The 26,693-nt window shown below is 40.1% G+C and overlaps 1 protein-coding gene across 3 annotated transcripts in view; it reads right to left on the bottom strand.

Moving 5' to 3' along the window:
* tmtc2b (transmembrane O-mannosyltransferase targeting cadherins 2b) overlaps nucleotides 1-26,693 on the bottom strand; it is a 131,116-nt gene that overhangs the window by 29,631 nt on the left and 74,792 nt on the right. For all 3 annotated transcript variants that reach the window (XM_038705302.1, XM_038705303.1, XM_038705301.1), the window contains 4 exons: nucleotides 4,642-5,488; nucleotides 2,867-2,981; nucleotides 2,254-2,339; nucleotides 280-464 (listed from right to left, as the gene is read on the bottom strand). In XM_038705302.1, coding sequence (XP_038561230.1) covers nucleotides 280-464; nucleotides 2,254-2,339; nucleotides 2,867-2,981; nucleotides 4,642-5,488 — 1,233 coding nt within the window. The remainder of the gene's footprint in view (nucleotides 1-279; nucleotides 465-2,253; nucleotides 2,340-2,866; nucleotides 2,982-4,641; nucleotides 5,489-26,693) is intronic.

Here is a 26,693-nt window from a genome sequence, read left to right as displayed (position 1 = left end):
TACATATTTACTTATTTCAGCTATTCAACAATGAGGTAATCACCATTGCTCACAGTTGGGAATTTGAACTCAGCACTTAGCTAAGTCTGATGTACACTTTTCTTTATAGTAATTTCCTCTTTAAATTAATAAAGTCCCATTACCATCACTGTGCAGTTATGTGTATTCAACTCTGCTAATGCTATTGGCCAGGGCACTAAAACATTTTGAAATATACATGTATCTCAAATTTTTTAAAGCAAAATGTGAAATGTATTTTTCTGCAGTTTGTCTTGTTACCTCCTGGTGTCCCTGTTCATGAAGCAGCTTGCCCAGGTTGTACAAGCAGCTGGTGACTGAGCTCTTATGGGCGTGGGGGTCCTTCAGGTTCTCATCTGGGATATCAGCGCAGGTCAGGAAAGTGCGCTTGGCCTCATCTAGGCGAGCCTGATTCATCAGGATGATGCCTGTGTTCAAGTAGGCCGCTGATGAGAAAACAAAACATGGAGGTTAGTGTCCATTCAGGCACAGCACTTAAGTTTGGCTTGCGTCAGCTGACTGTCTCTGCTGTTCCCTTCATGCTTAAGAATCTGGCTCTCAGCTGACTTGTAATGTCTAAACATATTCATGTAGGTGTTCAATGTCCTCAACATTACTCTACTAATATGTTCATGCTACAGCAGCTTCCTCTACTCTCCCAACCTCCTCCATATGTGCAAAATTTTTGTATTGGTGATTTAACAAACATCTAATGTTAAGAAGAACCTTTTCCGTCAAATCTATGTGTATAACCATTTTCCCTAAATGGCCAATTCCTTGCCATAAGTGTCTCTCTCTGACCTGAAGCCAAAGCGATAAATGAGAAATGACCATTTCTATATGAAGTACACCTTTGAGGTGGAACAATAAACCACTTTTGTTCATATTCATGCTTTATTTTGATCTTTCCATTCATCCCGTGGGATACTTTGAATACTTAAACTTTTCCTTGAGTGGCTAAAGACAACATATAATGATCAATATGTTGCCGGAAAGTAATTAGTCTCGGTGGACCTGGCTCTCTAAACAACTCCAAACAATCAAGTCGGGCAGTTGAATAAATTAACTTGATACAACAGATCAATCTGGACGGCTCTCCTATAGGGTATTGACGTATAATTAAGTCAAAAGGTTGTGGTTGAAAATCAAACCCAAGAAACAAGTTATCTTCTTCCTCTTCTTTCCTTGGAATTTGTTATCACAAAAGCTCACGTTATTTTATACCACATCCTTTCACCTTGCAGTCTTATCGGCCCTACATTGCACTGAATTCGTTAGTCATTATCTAGACTCTTTTCAGTTGCCTGGATCTGCACTGAAAGTGGAACAGATAAGAAAATCCACAGATAGACAAAAGCTTTTTTCCAATTTCATTAACCTTTAAAACTGATTTCCTGTATGCAAAAACATGAGAGAAATCAATAGCTCTTCATCATTAAAACAGAACAGTCTGCATATTGAATAAAAAAAATAATAAATTCTTCTAGTTATCTCCAAACTAGGGAGTGAGTAATGGTGTAACCTCAAAAAACAAAACACTTTAACTGTCACATTCTAATTCTGCCTTCAACATGTCTGCTGCTCAAGGTAATTAATTATCCTTGTTATCGGCTATAACAGATTGAATAATTGCACGCTGAATGGAAATGTTCTAGTCTAACCATGATCTTGATTAAGTTGATAATTAATCCGGGGAAGAAAGGAAGAGCCGTTTAAGATTCTCTGTTCATCTGTCATTGACTGATGCGTAAAACAATGGGGAGCTAATTTATTGCATGATCAGGTAAGACCTGTGAGTGATTTGCACTAATCAGGGAGTGAACCTGCTGAAGATGACACTGTATGGAAAATTTTATTGCAGGAAAAGCAGGAAAAGCGGTGGTGAATTCTCATGGGGAAGGAGAGGAAAGGTCATGAGCAAAGGGGAGGGAGAGACACACTGAAAAGTGAGAAAAAGAAGTAGATATAGTCAACTTAAGGGGGAAAAAAAATAAAGGAGAGTGTCGTGGCCTGGATTCATAATAAATGACATCATGCAGTTGCTTGATCTATTGACACGACTTGTCAGACAGCTGTGTTGAATACTGAATTCAGTCAAACACCTACTGCCCTTTGCCACCTATTCCTCTCTCTTCACATAACCACAGCTTGTGTTCACTGTTGCTTGGACACCGCACAGCCACAACCACAAGAGCTGGAGATAATAAAATAAAAAAAAAGAAGAGCTGTACTTACAAGCCAGAGTTGGCCGACTCCCAATGGCCAGCTTATAGTAGTGGAGTGCCTCTGAGAACTTGTTGCTCTCCTGTAGCAGCAAACCGCTGCAGACAGAAAAAAGGGAAGAAAGTACAGGCAGTTTAGAGCTTAAAAAAGTCAAACGAGGAGATGTTTAAAGTTAAAAAGAACCTGTTAGGATTAGACAAGAACACAAGCAGCTGATACAACTGAAGAGGAAGCTTTAGATCTTAGCAAACCACAGACATTTGAGTACACTGTGTGTGTTGGCTGTGGATGTTTTGTGTTTTCCCCTCAGGCTAAAACAGCATCATTAATAAACCTGTCAGACAGACAGCACTCTGGAGAATACAAGACAGGATGGCACTTCCTCTGAGAGAACTAGCTCTGATCAGTGGACAAGCATGTAAAAGGAGAACTCGTCCAGTTGTCTGCACACACTCCAAAGTCATTGGGATAGCTATGAGTGGAGAGCCAGAAAATCAAGTATACAAGTACAAAGGCCCACTTAGACATGAACAGATACTAAATGAAATCGAAGGCAAACGAAGCTCAACATTACAGAAACGAACATAAATTACACCACAGAAAATGTGACAAAACACAAACTCACAGGTTATACAGCATGTCTGCCATGTTGCTGCGGTAATAGAGGGCATTTCTGTACGCCTGTTCAGCCTCCTCCATCTTGCCCTGGCTCTTCAGGACATTTCCGAGATTGCCCCATGCTGACAGTTTACAAAAGAAAAGGTTAATCGAACAGAATAAAAAAGAACATTTGTGGCAACCTTCTATAATAACGACTTTTTCAGAATCTTAAAAAGCTTTCAGATTAAAGCACCAGGGGAGGACGTTTTTGTGGCAAGTAATCATTTTCTTCTGTTATCCACAGCCACTTACAGACATGTCTTCAGTGTTTTTTAACCTCTAAAGAGAACGATGTCCTGCTGCAGCTCGTATACCGAAACATTTAGGTTGAAGAGAAATGGAGGTTTGTGCCAAAAATACCAGTCATTCCTGCGACAGTGTGAATCAAAAGAAGACCACCACGGTGCTATTGCACAGCTAATGGCATTAGTGTTGAATAGCAGTAACTGACAGGTGAAATAGGGTTGCTAAGAGCTTTGTGGAGAAACTGTGGAGTGTGAAAATAAATGAATGTATTTGATGAAAAAAAAATAAACAGTAGCCAATGCTGATTGCTATGTAATATAATTTCATCATTGATCTGTTGCCAAGGTCATCTTATGTTCTGCACAAACTCAACAATAGTTATGATTCCACTTAATTAATTTAAAGTTAAAGTGAATACACACAATACAAAGAGGCAGTTGTGTATTTTTAACACTAATATGTGTAAAGATATTGTTTCTTCTCCACTAGTCATATTGACTAGAAAGATAAAATGCTGCTGCTTTTGTTGACATGATGTGTTTAAAGCGCTAAAATGCAGTGTGCCTTTAAGCAATGTATTTACAGTATTAAACAAGCAGAAAAACAACCCAAAGTTTTCTTCATTCAACTTTGCATCCACTTATGCACAGATGAATTTATAAAAAAAAGTTTATTTTACAGGAAAGAGTTGCTTTGCGCATCCTGAAATTTCACAGTTCAGATGACCCAATGAGCGTTTCAGTGTTTGAGGTTGGGTTCTGTTCAAATCTCATATTAGTTATAATGACTGGGAGTCGGGGACATTGCTGCTGCTCTTGTCGGCTGATGGGCTGCCAAAACAAACAGCTGCCATGCCTCAGCTCCACTGCAGAATCTGAAAGGGAAATTAGCTAACACAATGTGTCCTGCTGTTGCTTTGCATATACCCTGCCCTGCTTCCCTCCTCAGTAGCTCTAAGAACTTAGAATCTGTGATGACCTTGGATGTGAAGGCTATTGAATATTTTATCTGCTGTTAAAGGTGCCAATCAGAGATGGGTGGTGGTGCCCTTCCAAGGGAGACAGGGCATCTGGTGTCATTAAACAGATTGCTTGCTGGGTGTAAGAAGATGTGTGATAAAGAGGAACAACTCTGTTGTACTCCTTGGAATAACATTTAAGAATAAATCTAGGCTTGAGTAGCACCACCAGTCTCACTTAGTTCAGCTTGTGTGTATATTCTGTGTATATTTCTATTCTTCAATTCTGCAGTAAGGCTGAGTGACGAGGAGGAGATTTTGAAGCAGCTTTCCTTTCAATTATTCAAGGCGGCAGTAGAGAGACAGCACACATTATCAAATTCAAAACCTTGCCCAGAAGCTTGCTCACTATTCAGACAACTGAAGATAATGGGTGGAAAAGGTTTTGGTGTAGGAATGTGTATAATAGTCAGTATGCACATGTTAGAGCAGTTGCACTCATTCGAATAAAAGCATGCCTCTGAGTTGGGCCTTACCTTTAGCAGGATTGACATAAATCCCTGACTTGTAGAGCATCTCCTCATTCTGCCAGTCCCTGTTCCTCAGAACAGTTTTGACACCAAAAAGAAGCACCACAGCAGCGCTGCAGTACAGCAGCATCATCCTGGTGGACCTGCGCTTCAGACGCACATACAGAGACCTCATCCCCACTGCCACCAGCAAGCAAAAGCCCATGCTGGGGATGTATAGTACTCTCTCTGCTATCACAAACCCCACATAGAAAAACAAGTTTGTGGCAGGGAGGAAAGGGATAGCTAAAAGGCCTAAAGAGAAAACTACAACATTTTCAGTGGTAGGCAGTGGAGTCCTGCTCTCATAGTGCTTTTTGGTACCATTTTGTGCACTATTAAAGTGAGTGTCTGTGTGGGAATCGTTCATATGTTCATGATTGTTATATTGGTAACTGTGTCCATTACTGTTGCCATTTCTGCCATTGGTATAAAGATGCGCTTTGCCATTGGTTTCCTTGCCTTTAGCTGTCTGTTGCGTCCACAGGCTGAACCAAGCCAGCAAGAGCAATCCAAGGTAGAAGGCTACTGTATAAAAGTTCCTCCAATCAGCAAGGCTCCTAATTAAAGGCAGGGCGTCCATCGACCAATCAAAGCTGAGTGTGTTCGGGCAAAGGAGAAGCCAAAAGTTGATGGCAGGCAGGTAGAAAAAGGTTAGCGTCCTGGTGAGGAGCGAGGGTGAGTCAGCTGCCGGGTTGTCGGAGTTGGAGAAGTTGGGGGGTTTATTACCCATCCAGTAGAAGCGGCAGGCCAAGAGGACGGCTCCGCATGCTGCCAGCAAAAACACATTCAGCAGCAGGTGGACGTTCTTTCTCTGAAAGACAAAGAAAACACAGAAACAGTGGTCAAACCCTAAATCCACTGGAATAGAAAGGAACAACAGTTGGAGAGAATATACTGCACATATGACAGCATCAAGCCAAAACTAGTTTTCTGGGTGGTTGTAATATTAATGACTCTTGGACCTTTACATTTACTTGACCGTGGCAATGGATTGGAAACTGATCAAAGGAACGTCTGACCTAACATCACATCACGTCTCAAGGATAAAATGGCTACTACATGGTCATGACAAGACAGCTGCGTAATGTTATCTGGAACAAAATGAGTGTTACGGTCAATTTAGAAAGTGATGACTGAGTAGCTTTGATATGAGTTTTATCATAAAAGTTGTGTTTTGGCTGCTGTGAGCTTTTTGAAAACATCTGAAGCAAGAACAAATCAATTCGGTGCCATCTTTTTCTATTTTATTATTGACGTTTTAAACCACTTTTTACGCCAACCAAGAAGAAAAAGTGGCACATTACCTTAAAGCCAGAACGTTCACACTGAGTCAATTCACTGATTGTTTAAAATATTAAGGTGACCTAACATCATAACTTTTTATTCATCCACAATTTCCTCCATGGCCTCCATAGACATATCAAAACAAACACAACTATATGAACTCCATTCATCATATTACAGACTTGTTATTAAACACTTTTCCAAATGCTGTGTGGAAACGCTTGTGAAATATTTATAGTGTGTTTGGTTGTTTAATACTTTGCTGGCAGAGCATTGAAAAATGACTGGACACATTTCCCCGCAAGCCTGCTCCAATGTTAGGACCAACTGACCTTTCTTATTGTGTTCATGTTGGAAATCCAGCCTTTTCTAAACTCAGCAACTAGAGCATGCGCATCTTGTGTCCTGCAGTAACAACTTGTACTGTGCCTCAAAAATACATAATAAAATGGGAAAAGATTCTGTATCACAGAACATAGTAAAACATAGATTATCAATACATGCAACAGTGGCTTGTTCCATTAGTCTCAGCAGTCTGAATCTAAATCTCCAGGGCATCGTAGTCATAGATGTTTCTCAGATGTAATCCTTTTCATTATTTAAACTTAAACCCAAGGCAATGCAGGCTAACCTCACATTACTTTTATACCAATGGATGTGATCTTTCTCTGTCTCCACATGCTACAGGGCACCAACATGTCTCATCTGTGATCATAAACGTCTGGTGGTTTGGGTGTGTCCTATTGATTTCCTCGTCTGTTCATTGTCATTTACAGATCGTATCTGTGAAGAGATGCTTCAGTAACCTCTGGAGACATCTGACTGCAGGGGGAAAGCTTTGTTGTCTGCTCATGATCACTGCTAAAGCAAAAGCTGCAGCCCAACACACAGGCAACAGGAAACTGAAAAAAACAGGCAGACAACGCCATGACAACACTATGAAAATGATCTGCAAACAGCTAATTATAATATTTGCTATGGTGCAGTAGAGGGGGCGAAGATAGCAGGAACACCTGACAACACAATGCAATCAAATACAAGTTTATATGTTTCGTGTGTTTACTGAAGAGTGGAAGAACTACTCATCAAAATGGTTCCTTTTGCAGCCAATCAGTCACTCCAATCAGCATATGTGTCCTCTTACATGCTCAGTAGAGCAACAAGTGCATTTGTGTGGCTGAAGTACAAGACTGTGTAGCTGAACATTGGTATGCAATATTCCTAGCAAAAACATGAAAAAAAAAGGCTCGTGTAAGGTCAGCTCTGTCAAAAGCTTTGGGGGAGAACTGACAACAACCCATAGTGCTTCAGTATTTCAGGAGGATATGCCACTGCTGAAGAAGTTTTTCAGTCGCTTGGCAACAAAAGGTCATTGTTTCCATTGACATCACCACTTTTTTACCATAATTAATTTGAGCAGCTGCCAAAGGTGTTACAGTCAGCTCCCCATGAATTTCAGGGGAGCAAATCACAGAGTAAGATATTTTACATAGAATATAGAGAAGGCTAAAATTATGAGAAATAATGACCATTCTAACCAGGCAGCCATAATGAATCTACTTTAGCTGGAAACCCATTGTGACAACGAATGCTCAAACATAAAAACAAAAAATCACAGCTAGGCAACTGAATACAAAACACTGGAGTCTATGCCAAACAATCACAATTATCTTAATGTTATTAAAAAAACATAAAAGAGGAAAAATACTAACATCTGTTGGTATGTACAGATACAACTGATAACATGGTGCAAGGTTCCAAAAGATTGGAGAAGTGGGGGTTTTGTCATGTGCAAATTCAAATGTAAGTAAGTGAAACTGTGCCAGCTCAAGTGAAAGGCTAGAACAGAAAGCGCATGGGTCATGAAGCAAAACATTATGTTCAGATGGTCTAGTTAAATAAGAAATAAATAGGAACCACTTCCTGTCAACTAAAGGTTAATACCATGCCTATGTATCATTTTAATTAGCTGTCAGTGACACACAGGAATGCATCCATGTTTCTGCTGAGTCAAACACATCCATGAAGACAAGATGAGATGAGGTTTTTTATACAGGTTAACAGAATAGTTCAGCATTTTGGGAAAAAAATGCTTGTTCCCATTCTTGCCGAGTTAAATGATAATTAGCTGCATTTCGACCAAAGGAACTATACCCCGGAACTAGGAACCTTTGGAGGAACTCACTGTGTTTCCACCGAAGGGACCATGGTCTAAATTTAATTCTAGGGTCTTTATCGTACCCCCTAAAAAGTCCCTGCTCGGGGGGTAGTACTTTCTGAAAGTACCAGTACTTTGAGGGGGTGGGGCTTGACTTGCAGTGAATTTCTGAATGGGCTAGTAGAGGCTCCTGGTTTTAAATTGAGCACGTTGGGTGTTTTTCTACGACTGCTCCTGTTTTTTCCACCGTTGTTTGCAAACCAATAAATCACAATCAACAGTCAGATAGCACACAAGTCTCGTGATGTACGCCTGAGATTAAATGTTGGCATTAAATTTATTGCTCAGAAATAGCAGCCAGGGTGCAGCGATGTGTTTACAGCGAACAGCTGATGGAGTTAGTTCAGCTTGTGTGTAAATGTGTGTACACTAAATACTGGGTCTGAAGTTGTTGTTTTAAGTTTTCATCTGTTTTTACACGAAGCCTAAGTCGGTCTCCTCCTCTCCAAAACAAGCGGAACAGCTGATTACAGCAGGTAATAAAGCTCATAAATTTTTAATAACCTTCCAAACTGTTGGGATTGTATTTTTGTGTTGCTTTCTCTGTCCTGGAGTTATTTTAAGAACTTGATGGCTTTATCCAGTTTCTAAATTTATAAAAAACTTTACCGTGTCTCTCTTCATTATACTCCCACACAAAAAAGCTGTTTTAATGGTCAAGCATAGCCTATAGTTTTTCATTATATTCCAGTCAAATCTGATGCTCATTTATAAATTTTGTTCATGGATAGTAAGATGTCTATGAAGATTCTCAGTCATCCAGGTCATAGACAGAGAAGATGGATGGTTTGAAAGAGGTGTCAAGGAAGCCATCTACACCAGGGTTGAGAAGCCGTCATTGAACAGGGGAGGGGGTCTACGCCACCACTTATCCCCTACTTACAATGCTGTCCTTTCATCACTTCCCAGGAAACTCAACAAACATATCCTATTGGCCTCAGGTGAGGATTCCAACGATGGTCGTTCAGTCTTGGCCACAGGTAGTCTTAACGACTGTAACGACTGTCGTCACAGCAACAAGGAACACTAACGAACCAGCGGTATCAATGACCCGGGCCAACGACCCCACTGAGCTTAAATAGCTGAGTTTCCCTGCCAGTCAGTCAGGACTGAAGAAGTCCTTTGGATGAGGGACGAAACGTCTTCCAGTATCTTCAACCAAGTCCAGTTGCCCTTGATTTTAACCTTCGTTGGATATTCATGGATAGTGGTTACTAAATAATGATGCCTGTGCATTACTTTGTACAGCGTATAGGCCTACAGCCTACGTCAGCTGATTAATTTGCCTAATCTTTGCAGGTCTTTTGACCACGGTGGAAACGCACACAACAATGGGCTGAAGGAACCTTTTAGTTCCTTGAAAAGAGATCCGTGGACTTAAAAGTCCCGGGTACTTTTGATCAAAACGCGGCTATTGATACCACTTTCAGACATGTGGCTGCTTTCAAATCTAAGCAGGTGAGACTGGTAAAAAAAAAAATTTACACAAACTCTACAGAGATGAAGCGGACTGAAGTGATCTGTGTGGCAAAGGAGCTGTACTTTATGCAGACTGCCAGAGAGGCTTGCTGAGCAGTGTTAATATATCTCAATCACTGCTTCAGAGAGATCCAGCTTGGATTTATATGGCTCTTCTACAGGCTCTCAAGTCGCCTCTATGGCCAAAGCACAGGCTTACGAGACACTACCTCAAAGTTAACTTTGAGCACTGTGGAGGAGAGACTGGAAGAAAAGCTTCCTCTACTTTTGGAGCGAACAGGTCATGCAAAATTGGGTGTTATATGGACGGGGGCACTTTGCCATCTCCCTACCAGAGAACACCCCGATCTCCTCTGAGCTAGTTTCTGTGCTGTTTATGGCTGATTTTGCAGTACCTTTGATTCTGCAAAGCAGCTTTTCTCCTGCTGTGAGGAGACCACCATCCGTAGGGCGACGAGTTGGCATGTGTGTTTCAGGTTTTTGTGTATACACCTCTGAAGGCCTGAAAGTTCTGATGCTGACGCCAACCTGGCAGCGCACCCATACATACTCATAACTGGCCCTGTGACAAAAAGATATGTCATCCTGACTCTTCCCAGACGCAGCACACATTCAGACACCACCACCTTAACAACATCCATATGTCGACGCTGAGGACTGAGGCTGTGTTTCATTTACATTCTTGCGCTGCACTTGCACATTGAAATTTCTCCTGTTCTATGCAGAATTAAGTCCTTGGGCAGTATTGAGAACATTAAACAATCCTTTGATTGCACTTCAGCACACATTTGTAACCCCACTCCTCCTCCTCTTGGCCTACTTCGCCAACTGCTCTGACTTTCTAAGGAAAAGTGAAAGCAAAAAGGTATAGGCAGCAAGCAAACAGGAAGCGCTCTAGAGATGTTCTGGAGGACACATTACTGGGGGGACAACATGAACCCCAAGTCTATTATCTCTTGAATAAACAAACATGTGCATCCTCCCTAATGTGCCTGCGGTTAATATGTCTATGTTCAATTACCAGCCCGGCAACGACTCCCCGGGTTCTACAGCTCTATTATGCAGGAACACCAAGGCATTCCAGATTTGTGTCTTTTGTCTATAATTCAGTTTAGTTTGAAATAAGTGGTATAGCACAACCCTGTAGGAGGCATGAGGACAGTGTTTTTTTTCTTTTGCGTTTCAGGCGCAATCAGTTCAGAATTGAAACAATTTAGCTTTTATAAGGCAAGTGTGTGAATAAAATATCCTTGGAGATGAAATGCAAAACAGGCCAATTACGGAATCCCTATTTGTGCCTGTGCCTGCCTTTTTTCCCCTCTCTACACTTTGATAAAGACTGAATTAACTGAGAAGAAATCCTTTTTTAACATCAGCTAGGGTGTTGTGAAAAAGGGTTTGTGGCAAAATAAGGTAGAAAGAGCTCAGAGAGAAATTTAATTAATTAGTTTGGAGAAAGTACTCTATTCTCTGGGTACACAGCCTTTTTTGCATAATTGGCCGATGCACACCTAACCATTTTTCAAGAGCATTTTAAGAACAATCCATCACACGAAGGATCTAACAAGCCCATCAAACGGCAGCGCCGTGATTGGCTCCCACTCCAGCGAGCACCTCAGAGAAATTCCTGCAAAAGAAGTGGCATGTCTGACCTATCCCTCCTCTTCATCATTACTGAGATCAATTGTCAGCAGAGGGCCTTTCATGAAGATCCTGCTTCACAATGATAGACTTGTAATGGAAGTGAAAATGAGCTCAGGGTACCAATCACAGAATATAACCACCTTCAAAGCCTTTAACACACACATGCACGCACAAATACAAAGCTCAAATATGATAAGAACACCAGATCCTCTAAATCTTTCTACAGGTTTGATGGATGGCTATACCCTCAGCTTGTGTCCTTGTTGTTTGACTGCTGGATTAACTAATCAAGCTTGTGGTTGATGAACCACAAATTCACCACCTATCCTTTATCAGCTGCAGCTGTTGTGATCCCCTCCTCTGAGACAGAAATAAACCTTTGTGTGTAAAAACTCGATTGTTAGCATACAAGACAAGACACTGACTATTTAACTACCTAACAATGTGTTATGGATTACCAACAGCTGGCTCATGTTTTCAAAATAGGATTAAGCTGTTAATTTGCTCTGAGAAACAGAATGCATTTTATATTTGGCCAATATAGCCATGTATGCTACAACAGAAACAAATTAGGGGCTATTTTCTGGCAAAAAAAGTTCTGGCTAAATTTACAGAAATTACAGACTGGAAATTCACTTTTCTTGCTGAGAGTTAGATTAATATGAAGCTAGAGCCAGCAGTTAGTTAGCTTAGCACAGAGACTGGGAACAGGAGGAAACAGGTAGCCTGGCTCTGTCTGAAAGTGACAAAATCCCAGTGCCTGTAAAACTCATTAATTAACATGTTTTATCTCATTTCTTTAATCTATACAAAAACCAAAGTGTAAAAACTACATTCTGGGGTTTTTAGGGTGGGATAGGAACTTTTAACGTCCAGCAAATAAACCTCAGTAGAATAAAAACACATTGTTTACCCATAACTAGTGAACTTTAGACATGCTGCTAAGTGGATTTTGTAACCTTTTGACAAAGGCTCTTTTTTCACAGTCTACTGTATGAACATAGGTTCTAGCAAATCTGACTATGAATCATCTCAAGGCAATACATTCGCATTCCTCAATTTGTCATGTAGCTAAGATAAGCCACATCGCCACTGTCATCACTTTAGGATAGATAACCCTCTGTGGATGACTGTGTGTTGTTGTGGTGAATAGTTCATAGTAGTCAGGCAGACAACTGCTGGATTGCAGGCCACATGGTGCGAAAGGTCAAGGAGTCAAACCCCACAGCGGACCCGCCTCGCACTGCTCATGATCAAGGCTTTTAACCTGCATAAACCCATCAAAAAAAACAAAACAGAGTCAGCTGGTCTGGCAGGCGGGTAGACAGAGCACAAAGATGGGAGAAGGAGAAGATATTCCTCAGGAACAGCAAAGCCATGGAAAAGGGTCAATGATGAGCAGGAATCAATTGGAGATTAAAAAACTGATTTTTTTTTTATTGACTGTGAAACATCAAAGATAAGAGAATTAAAAACATGCAGCAGGTCAAATATCTGTGCTGAATGTGAAAATAACAACATATTTCTCTTTTAAGTATTACTGCCAATCTACAAAAGCTTACTGTAAAAACAAAAAAGCAACAGAGTTGGAATTTAAATGTACGTGGCGAAAGCAAATAAATCCGAGCTAGAACGTTTCCGACCATGACATTGTAAAACACGCCAGCTCATGCTCTTGGTCAGCTTTTATTAACCATAATCATTGAACCAACACAGGATCCATTTCTCTTGAAACCTTGAAACCACTCAACATTCCTGCTCGTCTCACCATGTCTCCCTTTAAACATGCTTATTTTAGATGTCCCAATCACGCTACAAAATGTCTTCTTTTCAGGCTGAAGAATGATGATCCTTGTTAAGGGGGCAGAAAGGGTCTCCCTCTCCCAGTGCCATAATCAGAGAGCATTTATTTTGTCATCAGTGGCAATCATACATCTATAGATTCATAAAGGTATAGGAAAGATCTCACTATTTCAACCAGAGGGTGCCTCTGGAGGGGTGAAATCTGAACTGAGTTTAAATAGAAAAGCTTGTTACAGGTAGGCAGGAGGAAGATGAAGAAGGGCCCGAGGCAATGACCATAAGCAGCTAATCAATGGAAAATCCTCCAGTTTGCCAAGTTCTCAGTGGTTACTGAAACTAGAGTTGATAACATTTATGGAAAAGCAACAAAACATCTCACTGTGTTTTCCAAAATTCATGAACTTCAAGAGTTTGTCCTCTTGAAGTTCGCCCATGCCATCGCCCATGTTTTCTGTTTTTCAAGATGTATTGAAATGTATCACACAGCCACATCAAGGTCACACATCGCAATTCGTTAAAGTAACTGAAAAGCCCAGAAAATGAAATAACTCTCAATTCATCTTCATTAGTAGTCATTACAAACTGAAGTCATATTCGGAAAAGGCAAACGTGTCAGGCAGACCAAACAATAAGAACATAATGACAATGGAAAACCAAAGTCGACTCAAAACCCTTAACATTTCATATGAGATATTTATTGAGTGAAACCACAGTAATGGTTTGAAAAATAAACGGAGTGTCCCTGATTTCTGGTCTTTCGTTTCCCATATTTATTTGTACTGCGAGGGCCAACTAGACTGTGTGACCACTACTGCAAATTTGCTGTGACAAGATGCTGATTCAAGCTCTACGGAGGGTAGTGAAATGTGGTTGGGAGGTAAGTGCTTTATGCTCCATGCTGTTCATGGAAGCATCTGAAGGACTTAAGTGATACACGGGAAATAATATATAGAAAGAAAATAAATCAAAATGTACCGTTTCTGGTGCAGGTTGACAGTTGTATCCAAACTAGATTAGTCCTGTCCATGCATAGATTCTCAGTCATTACTATGCATTTCGGAGATCAGAGCCATTGTCTTACAGGGTTTAGAAAGGCGGTAAGCTCCAACAGAACATGTGTGAATGAGATGTGCCAAGCCAGAGCTAGCCAAAGCTAAGCAGATATAATGTCAGAGGGATGTCAGATACTGGATGTAGAAAATTGCTCTGATTGCATTTCTTTCTCTGAACCACTATTTGAAAACAGCTCTCTGGTGTGTCACGTTACGGATGACCACATCTCAGTGAAAGCATGCCATTTGTTGCTGTTTATACTGGCTAGTAACAAGCACCAGAGCAGCAAACGTAAAAATATGACTTGTGGTGTGGGATGATGACGAACAGCAGAAACAAGCATAGCAATCAACCATAAAGCAGTCAAGGTCAAAATTCAGTCTGAGCTTAGTCATTAAATGATAATGTTCCACTTTTTACAAGTGGAACCTTAACTGTTTTATCACAGATAAATAAAATGCTAAGTGAAGACAGTCTGAAAATGAGTGTGTCTTTGTGATAAACAAGACTACAGACGCACAGTTGTACTTTAAGTAGCTATAATTTATAACAGTGTATCAAATGACAACGTGAAAGGGGTCTGTGGTAGTAATTAACCTACAGAGAATTATCACCCGACTATGCAGGTCTCCTCAGCTTTACAGCAAGTTTCAGCTCATTGTTAAGCTGTCTGGAACACAACCATTAGCGTTTTGTTTCACTCTCAGCTCTGAAAACCCACTGTACAGTACTGCCCAACATCAGACAGACACAGTTAGCAACTAGCTGGTAAATGTAGTGGAGCATTTAGCGGCGAAAGAGCCCTATATTTCCCCCAGGAGTTGGTGAAGTCCGTAAATAGAGTGAAAAGAGAGTAAATATTGGACTTACATTGGTAATGTTGCCAGAAACACGACTCAAAATGAATGCTAATGTTGCTCTGTAACTGCTGAATGTGTAAAAAAAGCAAGTGTTTGCTAACAAGTTTGCCAACTTGTTTCTGATGTTCCCAGGTGGACAAAAAATTCACCACGTTCACAATAACATTCCTAATGTTTAGCAGCTAATGTTTACCATGGTTACCATTTTAGTTTAATGTGTTAGCATGCTCATGTTTGCTAATTAGCACTAAACACAAAGTACAACTGAGGCTGATCATGGGATGTCATAGTTTTGCATAAATCAAAGTATTACACAAATTCCATGAGATTAAAAGGTATGATCAACATTTTAATGGAAATACACCCAATAGTTGTGGAGATATTTCACTCTGGACCAAAATGTTAGCGCGACAAACCAACACTTTTACCCCTAGCTAGCTTGGCTAATTAAAAAAGCATGGTTGTTTAAAGGATAATAGGCCCATCCTATCCACTCCGTAAAAATAAACACTGCATCTTTAAACTTCACCTCACTTAACATAACAATGAATCAAACCCATTTTGAGGTTATACAAGTTATAATGCATTACCATTTCAGACAGAGCACTTGATTCATAACAAATAAAAGTGAATACGCACATAAAGATGGTGCTGTTATTTTCCCAAAACCCAATTAAAATGTGGAGCTTTCACAGGTAGACCTGGCCTACCACCAGGTAGAATGAACTCAGAATACTGAAAGGATACCGCTTAATTTGTAAAAGGAATGGAGCCTTAGAGCAAACACATAAAATCATAAAATAGCCTTATCATAAAAGTCACTTGAGGACCATGGAATCATTTTAATTAGCAGTTTTTAGCAAAGACGGCAAATCAAAAACGGGCCCAGTCAGAGCAATCGAGAGGGGACTACTGTTTTGGGAGTATGCTGGGCATGCCAGATATCTTTCTGTAGGTGTCTGAGCCTCCATATGTCTCCACGCAGGCTTAAACTCACACAAGGGCATGATAACTCAATTCTACACCGGTATGCCCTGAGATTACCAATGAATCTGAGAGAAGAATTCCCAGATGTGCTGGCAAAGGAATCAAGCACCTCTGACACATGGTGAAATACATATATATATATAGATACAGATATGGGGAGAGAGAGAGAGAGAGAGAGAGAGAGAGAGAGAGAGAGAGAGAGAGAGAGAGAGAGAGAGAGAGAGAGAGAGAGACCTACAGTTACATTATGTGTCTTTTAGGGAGTTAATATTCTTTTGCTCACAAAACCAAGCCTTGATCACACATAATAGAAGGATTTAATCAATGTGAGTCTCAATACTACTGAAACTTCCTTTTATACATCCTATTGTGGAGGCGGATTCTTTCCACAATTTGCATCAATGTTTCCAACCGGTGGATTGTCCATTGTGGCTTCGCTTCATTGCTGGGATAATCAGTCCAATGTGTCACAGAAGAGAAATTAGAATTGGGTGCGGGCCAGAGTCCATTTAGTACACACGGTTGATTGAATGTTTAAGGACAAAATGTTTAAGGACAACTCAGCAGCTAAACAAGAAAGAATGGAAAACAATTAGAGAGTACTGTAAGAGCAGGAATGAGCCGGAAACAGCAGAAGAGCAGCACTCAGTCTTTCATGGCTGCATTAGCATGCCCAACAATCTGCATGTGCTCAATCACAAAGGCTTTTGAAATTCAGTACATTGCAAGAGAGCTCCCTGGCTACTCATTCATCACTTTGTTTAAATGCTTGCTGTGATAGTTATGAAAGAGCTGAGAGGGTAACAGCGGACATTAAGTGATACTGAGATATTGGATGAACAAAGAAAGACGAGGAGTGAGCGGAAGAGAGTTTAGGAGTAGTTCGCGACTTAATCCCAAAACAGTTAACAATGACCTCTTTGTGTTAATCTCACAGAAGAAACACATTCTTTATCATAAACTCTTGTCCGTATTTAGTGGATAAAAAAGCCATTAAGGAAACACTGTGCCTCCCTACAGTAGGTATTAAAACGAGTCTCGTATCTAGACTGTAGACTATGTTTTAACAGAAGGTCATTGACATTTTGCATTAATACGTAACTCCAGGGTCTGCACTGAGATCCACTTACAATACTTATGTGACATCTATGCATGTCATCATGACTATACCTTCCTCTCCCAAGTGCAAGGAACCTTGAAACATAATAGGGGATGTCATGTATGCAACCACACCTGTAGTAAATGCTGTGGTTCTTGCAGTGGGTAACTTCTGGAACAAAAGATCCATGTTTATTCAGTTTGAATTCTAATCTTAATATGAATATGTTCTTATCATTTAGTTAGTACTGAAAGAGTGGAACGTGTATGTTTCAATGTGAAATGGAACTGCAATAAATACCAAGTGCCTTGATTCACTAATGTTTTTGTTAATACAATACTAGTTATTAAATCACAGTAGAGTCTGATTTGACACAGTGTCCAACAATTATAAAATTTGATTATTATAAGAATAGGACAAACACAATGTACATATATTATCATTACTTAACATTGCACAGAGCTTTCAATTTCATGTATCATTCTACAGATAATGATTCATTTTGTTTAATTTAATTTAAGAAATCATATCTCCACTTAATTCTTGTATGTGATATGAGCCACATATGGATGGTGGTGTATCTCAAGGTGGGTTTTGGTAAGTTGGTCTGAGTCAGTTGTCTTTGGCCCACTCCACCCTTGTGTTCAACAGAGCATATGTTTTTATTAACATGATCAAATCTTTCCTTGGGTGAATTCCTAGCTTGTAACATCAATACTAGCATTTTCTTGGTGTGCTAAAGCTAAGGCTACTACAGCAGTACTCTGTATCCTTTGGCCATTTTTAAAATAACAAATAACAATGCATGTCCTCAGTCTTTTGTTCTTTTTAGGGTAAGAATCCTCTTAAACATAAAAAAAATTTTATCCCAATAATTCTAATATTCTTTAAGGGTGAGCATCTTTGTATGGCAGGGCGAAACAACTCAAGAGCAGGGAAACTTTGGGATATGCTGCATTTAAATAAAGGATGATTATTGGAAACCATTACTGAACATATAAATAAATAAAAATGGGCAAAGCGTGCCATGGCAGGTGTCACATGTACTCAGAGAGGAACTTTTATGACTGATTCATATCCCATGTTTAATAAACGCCCATTGCAGCTTGGTATATGGGTTTATCCCTGGTGTGTATCCTAAAATAGAGCACCCAGTGGCTGATGGTTCATGGGGAGCGACAGGCCATCTGACAGAAGCACTTCACACAGACTCTGCCTCCTGAAATGTCTACAACAGACTCTCTTTCCCTCCCTCTCTCTGTCCTTTGGCTGCCCCATTAGTTAATGCTTCTCCCCGCCTCTTCAACACATTTTCGCTGGGTCTCTCTCACACATGGCCCTTTGTAGCAGCATGCACACAGGGAATTTCTGTTGGGAACCTATTCAGGTAATAGACTGGACCACTTTGCCTCCAGTAGTGTTTGTGAATATAATATTATTTATATTATTATTAAATACAGCACGTGAGGAGATGATGCTGCAGAGAATTTGCGGATAGTCCAAAATTTGTTTCCTTTCCCTTGTTTGTTGAAAGTGGCAGTTGGCCCATTCAACATCTGAATGATTTAATTTCTCTTATCAATCTGGAAGATTTTGGCAGAAGTTTATAGATTATTGGATATCTGGTTATGCTTGTTTTGATTAGGATTCCTAAAAGACATATTTACTGCACTGAACATACAAACAGCTAGCATGGAAAATTCCCAAGAGTACTGTAAACCATATGGCATTGAGCAGTTCCAGTTTTCATATTCATCTTTTTCTAGAGCAACAATAACTCTCTTGAATTGTGTACAACTGTGATTTTGCACTGCGTATTAAAAGTTGCAATAACTTGTTTCAAAAGAAATACTCCCTTTGGTTTAATTGGAGTAATTAAACTACATGATTCAACGTGAAAAAAAAAGTTAAAATGTAGAAATGTACAAGGCATTTCCACATGAGGCCTAACAATGGCTATCTCTAGTCTTTTTTTTGCTGGTACAGTAGCTGGATGTCTCATGTAATGCAGTTCTGGCCAGTTTATTTGTTGAGACCGTAAAAATGAGCCATAAATAGGAACTACAGTCAGCAACTAAAACGAAGGCCCAAACTATATTTCACTTGTGTTGAAATTCTAAGCTATACTTAAATGTTAAATATCAATTGACCTTAGAAAATGCTGGAAGAGTAGGTCAGGGATGTCCAGAGAAAGAAAAAATGTGAAACAAATAAACTGAACGCATGTCTGAGTCCATTAAAATGAGGTGAATTCCTTTACTGCGAGTTTGTTATTTGCTGTAATTCGTCTGGGTCAATCAATTATCCCTTGTGAAAGCTTAATGATTTTGGGAAAACAGACAAACCAGTAAATCTATACATGTCTCCGTTAAGACAACCCAATTTATGCATTAGATGGATACAGCAGGACGCTGGTGCTGTGGGACATTCCTTTCCAGGTCTTACATAACATGCCACTATCGATTCTCAGACATGGTGGCTATAAAAAGAACGGGGCATGCAATCTTTTTCAGCAAGAAGTGAAGCAAGGGAAAATGTGAAATATAATGTTTCAAGCCTCATGCTGTATGTAACTTTTGTTTTCCACACCAACACGGGCTTTGTTTTAGGGATTTTTCACCCTCTCTCTCCGTTTCCATATTCTCACAGTACGCAAAGTCGGGGTCACGGTGCTGGCTGTCGCCGGCACCCTCCATGTCCGGTTCACTTACACCTGATGAACGGTAGCCTGAAGCACACCCAGCTCAAATCACTTTCTATCAGTGTGATTGCCTCATTTTACCCCACAGCAAAGATATTCAGGGGTCAAAAGACCTGTTCAATCATCTGTCTTTGGAATGTCTTCACTGTTATATATGTATGTGCAATTCTTCAGAATAAAAGACATAAAGAAACAGCATCATTCATATATAGTTTAAAATCACATTTTAAAGGAATAGTTCGACATATTGGGAAACATGCATCTTCACTTTCTTGCCAAGAGTAAGATGAGATACCACACTCAGGTGAATGTAAGCTTGAGCAGGACTCAGTTAGCTTAGCTTAGCATAAAGACTGGAAACACTGGGTAAACAGCTAGCCTGGCTTTGTCCAAATGTAACAAAATATGCAAACTGACTAACTATCCTGTCCATTTAATCCATACAATATCCGAGGAGTAAAAAAAGACTCACCAGACTAGCCATTTCCCCCTAGTTTTCACGCTTTGTCCTAAGCTAAGCAATCCGGCTGCGAGCCTTAGCTTCATATTTACACATGTATTATATCTAAAGATATGAAAGTGATAAATATTGTCATCTGATTCTTAGCAAGAAAGCAATAAGCTTATTTCCCAAAATGAACCTTTACGTGTTATCTTTTGTTTTTCTGTAAATTTGTATTCATTATGCATGTAAGGCTGGAGTGTATCCCCATGTGAGAGGCAGGTGGGTGAGGGCAGGGGGCACTAGCTGAGCCCACCAGGCCCAATTCATCACAGAGTGGCAGGAGCCATTAGAGCATGGAGGAGCATCTGTGGAGCCCCAGGTAAAAATGTATTGGCTGGCCTGTGTTTCCTTTTACCTCATCTAATACACAGCAAGGGTATGTATGGCTGTCATATTTTGTATGCACAGTCTATAGCTCACACACACACACACACACACACACACCTCTGGCATGTAAACATGCACTGCTCGCATACATATGTTCGGCGGGACCTCCCAATTCACATCTGTCCCTTCCCTTCCCTCCCACCCCCCCTCCATATCTGACATCCCTGATGTCAGGCCTTGCTGGCCTCACCAGCTCCACATCACCTGAGCTCTCAGCCCAGGTAAACTCTGTCATCTCACACAGACGCCGTAAGCAGTGACCTTGCACTAATAGCCGAAGTGTGAACAGAAAATGGGAGGTGTGAAAAGATAAAGTGTGTAAGCTTGACATTCACAAAGGGCCAGCTGGGTCTCGTCCCAGATTTAGAAATAATTTTCCAGTGGCTTTGTCGTCACATGCTGGACGTGAACAAAAGCATTTGCAGAAGAACGTCTCAAGTTCCTCTGAAGATATATTTGAGCCCTTGTGTATTCAGGAGTTCCTGGTGGATGTACAGCATTGACACTGACATCACTAAGATCTTTCCTCTACAACCAGTTCACACTTTCAAAGCATCATATTTCTGTATTGTGTTTTCAAAGGGTTGACCTCGTCATGGTCGTGTCAGGAGAGTCAGCTCCTCAGGGACTACGACTCATACTGTACATGTGTTAATGATCAGTATCATCTCTCCAGTGTGAAAAGAACTCACCATCATTTTGTGTATCTGGTTCAAAATCGGAACAAGAAGTATAGCATTTTGTGGGCAGAACTCTCTACATTCAAACAAAAGAACCACATGACCGTGACTAAACAAAAGCGCACATCAAAAGAAAAGGAGTCAAATTGTAGCGAAGATGTTTACAATGAATTATAGGGCCAAACAGGTCTTTTTTTTCCCATTGCAAGAGGTTGTGTTCAGGCCAATTTCACTTCTTCAATTGTCCTAACATTTATCTTATTGGTCAACAAACAAAGCAAGTCCTCAGTATAGACAATTTATTGCATTGTGCTATGGAATAAACATTGTGAGATCGCTCTAAAAAGCATTCCTTTCTCAACTAAATTAGGAGCTCTAATTGTGTTTCGCTATCTCTTGTTGAAAATTAGCCTATTAACTATTGCTGCGTAGGAAACTGCCTCGTAAAAAGCACGTTTTTCCACATAAAATGTGGTTAAACCACACACACTCACTCCATTGCCAACTATGTTACATTTGAATGGTATAAACTCATTGCCTGGGAGTAGCTCAATACATAAGAACACATGGCCATAAATACTTTAATCAGGCACACAGGCAACTGGAGAATATCACCACTGTAAAGGTTAGCTTAAGTAAACAATTTAATGACAGGGTTTTTTTCCACTTTTGAAGACAGCACACATCTTGGAAAGAACTAATTAGAACACACTGTAAGCTGTAGACTTACACTGGCACCAGTTATCAACACTGTAAGTAGTGGTAGGTTCAACACTATAGACTATACACACTACTTACTGGAGGGAGGAAAAGGAGGGAGGGGGATGCTTGTTGAAAAATATTATGGTGTTTTGTTTGTTTTTATTCATATATATTTTTTAAAGTGCCAATGGGTAACTTTGATTAAACAGCAACATGTTTGTTTTTTTTTTAGAACGGTCACTTGAGCAGCATGCAAAGGTTGCATCAGATCTCTTAATAAAAGCTTTCCCCACAGTTTGGATGGCAGAGGATGCCAAGAGCTTTGACTCCAGCATTGACGTTTACCCAAAATGTGCTTATTCAATTACTGCCTGGGCACTATTGTTTCCCTCTTGCCGTCTCAGTTTTCTTTTTGTAATTCTTTCAGCCAGATTCTTTCAAAGTTACTGCACTACTGACTGAACACAGCCAGAAGAAGTCCGAAACTTGAATTCGCTTCAACGCTGAATGCACTTTATAATGTGACAAATGTTTAAAATTCGCAGAATTTACTGGACAATATCAATTTGGCATGTGTTTGTCTAATCCTTTAAAGGATTTTGTATTGCCCAGGGACAATTACATTTGATGAATGGAAGAACTGGATCCATGTAAGCTCTGAAGCTGACACAGACAAAAGCCTGCAGGAAGAGACGCATGTACAGTACACAAACCAATTATAGGCTATTCAAATTGACAATATGTTCTGACCTATTAATTAAAGCATGTTTTAATGTAAGATGTCTATATTTCTACAATTATTTCTTTGATTTTGCTACAATCCTTCAGGAAATTATTATTTTCTAGGTTTATTTTTACATATGATTAATTTTAGTGTAGGATTCTTAGAACTGTTCTAAGATCTGTTATGCAATGTATAACCAATAAATCAAGATAATATCCATGCATTACCTCTTCCCTCTGATTTGTATGCAGAGAGTCTGCAGTTAAAGTCTTGATGAAATGAGTTATGAACCTGCATGAAATTACAGCGAAGCTCCCAGTCTCGACTGCCTACAACCTTCAAACCGCGCACAGAAGCCGTAATGACACAATGGGAGATTTGCAGCAGATATAAAACTCTAATGTAATGACTGAGTGCCACAATCAGATAAGCAGGCCCATTTTACCATTTCCAACATTAAATGTCAAATGACTGCAGCTGAGTGGAGCGCTCCGTGATAAAACGTAGCGCCGGCCTGTTGTGGCCTGTCAGTCATGCAACAAGCCAAGCTCTTTATTCCGACTGAAGAGTGGGTTTCTGTTCTGAAACAAGGAACAGGCTGAGACAGTTCCTTTTTCACGCTTTTATGCCTCGTTTCCCTCTTATCATACAACATTAATGTTACAATGCTGCTTTCCCATTCATACACTTCACTTTGGGGAGTTAGTGGCCAGCACCTGCTAGATCTCAAGGCCTACTGTAAGGGAGGGAACTGTATTTATATTCACTGTGATCATTTTCAGCTCTGTACACAACTAATGTTCATGCAGGCGGTTGAAGGCTCAACTTGCCCTGAGGAATAACTCCCTTTGCTTATCATCAGTCAAAGTGACTGCCTCTCTCCACAGAGACAGAGAGAGATGAATGCACACACTGCTGTAGCAGACTGGTTACCATGAGGACAACAGATCAGGTCACAATACATATGAATCTATGATCACAGAGCAGCATTACATTACAGGCAGACAAGTCTTATATGAAAGAAACCTCCCAAGTTAACATGATTGAAGGGATGATGACAGCTCTCAGTCGGTGCTTACTTTTATGTTGTCTCTGGTGAGACTAAATTACATGTTACGGTAATGACAATTGTCAGCTCAAAGTTCCACGTTAGGAGCATCATGCCATATATATGGCAGCCTTACTTTCAGAAAACACATGCTTTTTTACAGTCTTCTCTCAGCAGAATGAATTTGTTGTTTACAAAAATGCCTGACAACCCACACAGTTCCTTATTTGCCTCCTCAATGCGAAGCAACAGTGAGCGAGCTGTAGCCTCTCTTTTCCTCTACAAAAAAAGGGATTTTCTTTTCAGACTGGTTAGTATAATCAATCAGTCATTATACCGTAAAACTTTGATTAATAGCCTGGGTTTTTATTTACTAAAATAACTGAATTGACCCTGGTTATATTTTGAGACGTCCATATGGGACAGGCCTTTAATTCCTTTTGCACAAAACTGAAATAGGCTACTATGAAACAGCTTATTTATCTCAAATTACTTGATTGCATTACATTACATTACTTGTAAAAAAAAAATTATCCAATAATATCAAATACACGTCATTCATTAGCTCTAGCTCCGACAGACAGCTTATGCCCTTTTATTTTGAAGGTATCAACGTAACGAAAACAACAACAACATGGTGCAGGTTGAGAGAAGTTAGCAGACAGAGAGCGATGGACTTCACTTGACAGTATTCACAACTTGGATTCATTTTTAATGAAAAGCTTTGATTCTTTTGATTGGTGAACCCTTAAAGACTAAAGGAATGTAAATAACCAAGGAATGGACACCATCGGACTTAAGGAGCACTTCAAAGGTAACGGGAGTCAACACTTTTTTTTCCTTTTCATCTTTTGTACCATGCAGGTTACACCGTTAAATCTGTAAGAATTAGACTTTGGGGCTTGTTGTTTCCGTTAAATGAACTAAACGATTGAATTGTGGAGAATCTCACCAATCTAACAATCTGTAGCATGCCCATACCATCAACTTTGGTCTTTGATATCCTTCATCATCATCTTTTGAACATTTAAAAAATGTTGCAATTTAGGGCTGAACAATTTTGGGAAAAAATCTAATTGCGATTTTTCTGATTATGATTCGTTTTTTTTTTCTTTTTCAAGTTTAGCATAAAGAATCCGGTCGATTTTCAAAATAAACCACCCTGCGGAGACTCCCATTCGTGTATCAACAATAAACACAGTTAAAACAGACAGAAAAATAAACAATTTAACTACGTAACTTACTTAACCATGGTAGAAGCACTAAAAATTAAGGACAACAAACAAATCAACAAAATCTGAACAAGTCAGCAAAATCAGGCAGGTAAAACACTCTTATTCTAAAATGCTTCCTGTGGGAAATGTGGCCTGCGGAGAGCGGCACGAAACCGGTTCACAGAGAGCTGTTATCCGTAGTTTAAGGACACAAAATGACACATTAACAACACGTCAACAATGTGTAGGCTAAACACTCCACGGCTGAAACACTTCAGTGTGAGTTGACACCAGAGAAAACCGTGGAGCAGCTGCCACCTGTGACACCATTATCTCATGTATGCCTCTTCTTATGTTTGTTGTTGTAAAATGTGCACGCCCAGTGCCCCCTCTCATTGGTGAGTAGGACCGTAACAGGAGGCGTATGTGATTGGCAAGCGGGTCTGTCACACAAGGATGACAACTGAATGATTGTGTAACTGCATGACTGTTTAAAATGGGTCAGATGCGCTGTATAATTAACCTACATTTTAATCACCATCTTCACAATTAGCTAATCAAGTTCTTCCGAATTGCAATTTCAATTTGAAAACGATGCAATTCTACACTTTGAGCTGCAATCTTTTGTATGACAGGTGAAATACAACTAAAGTTTCTTATTTAATTATACTGATATCGTTACGATGACCACTGAACAGCACTGGTAACACAGCACTCTGGAATTCAGAAGCAACAGTGGACGTGCTGTAGCGGAACACATCTGCCCCTAAAGATGCTTGCCAAGTTAGTTAACCACCGTGGCAAACCATGAAAGAAATCTTTAGAGCTTGCTCCATGCCAGAAGGCTAACTATCTCCCAGTCCATTTTTTTCCCCCAAAGACAATTGGAACAGCAGGCTGTGTGGATTTTCAATCAAAAGTTGTCAGCTTTGAGGCATCATTTCCTTCAGCCCTTTTGGCTCTTTCCTCTCTAGTCTAGCCATGCCTGACAAGCCATTAGAAGGCCTGTCTGCCTGCGGCAATGGATGGGCCATACTCCAGAGGACACAGGGAGTCAGATAAGGCTTAAATCATAAGAGGACAGTGTGGAGAAGACGGCAGCAGAGGCCCTTGCTCTTCATTTCCACACTATGCTGAGCAATAAAAGGGAGGGGCTAGATGTGCTCTTCAAATAAACTATTTGTTTCTATCTCTGTGTCTGTCTCTCTTAGTTTTTGCCTCTATACTTGCTGACTCCCATCCTCCCTTGCCACATCGCATTTTTTTAAGTGTTGTTCTTTTCCCGGGGGCGTGCCAGATAGCCAGCCAGCCCTCTCATTGGCTGCTCTGGAGCCCTTTTCTCACGTTTGTGAACATGTCTTGCTGAAATTGTTTGTGTCACGGATGTTGCATTGACAGCAAAGAGTAAATACTTCTGACAGGAGCTGTTGAGGAAAAGGGCTACTTTATAGCTGAATGCTTCAAAGGCAACAAGAAAATATAAAATGGCCATCACCTTTTGTTATCTCAGCTATTTCTTTTGAAAACTGTTTTCATTTTCTTCCCTTCCTCTCCTCGTGTGCAATGTGAATATACAAGCACACACACGCGCACACACACACACACACACACATATATACAAATATATA

The sequence above is a fragment of the Micropterus salmoides genome, unplaced genomic scaffold, assembly GCF_014851395.1.
Source record: "Micropterus salmoides isolate LMB-PRFRI ecotype aquatic unplaced genomic scaffold, ASM1485139v1 Ms_hic_scaffold_8, whole genome shotgun sequence".
NCBI lineage: Eukaryota > Metazoa > Chordata > Actinopteri > Centrarchiformes > Centrarchidae > Micropterus > Micropterus salmoides.
Note: the sequence above shows the minus strand (reverse complement) of the source record. Positions and strands in the feature narration are given on the sequence as shown.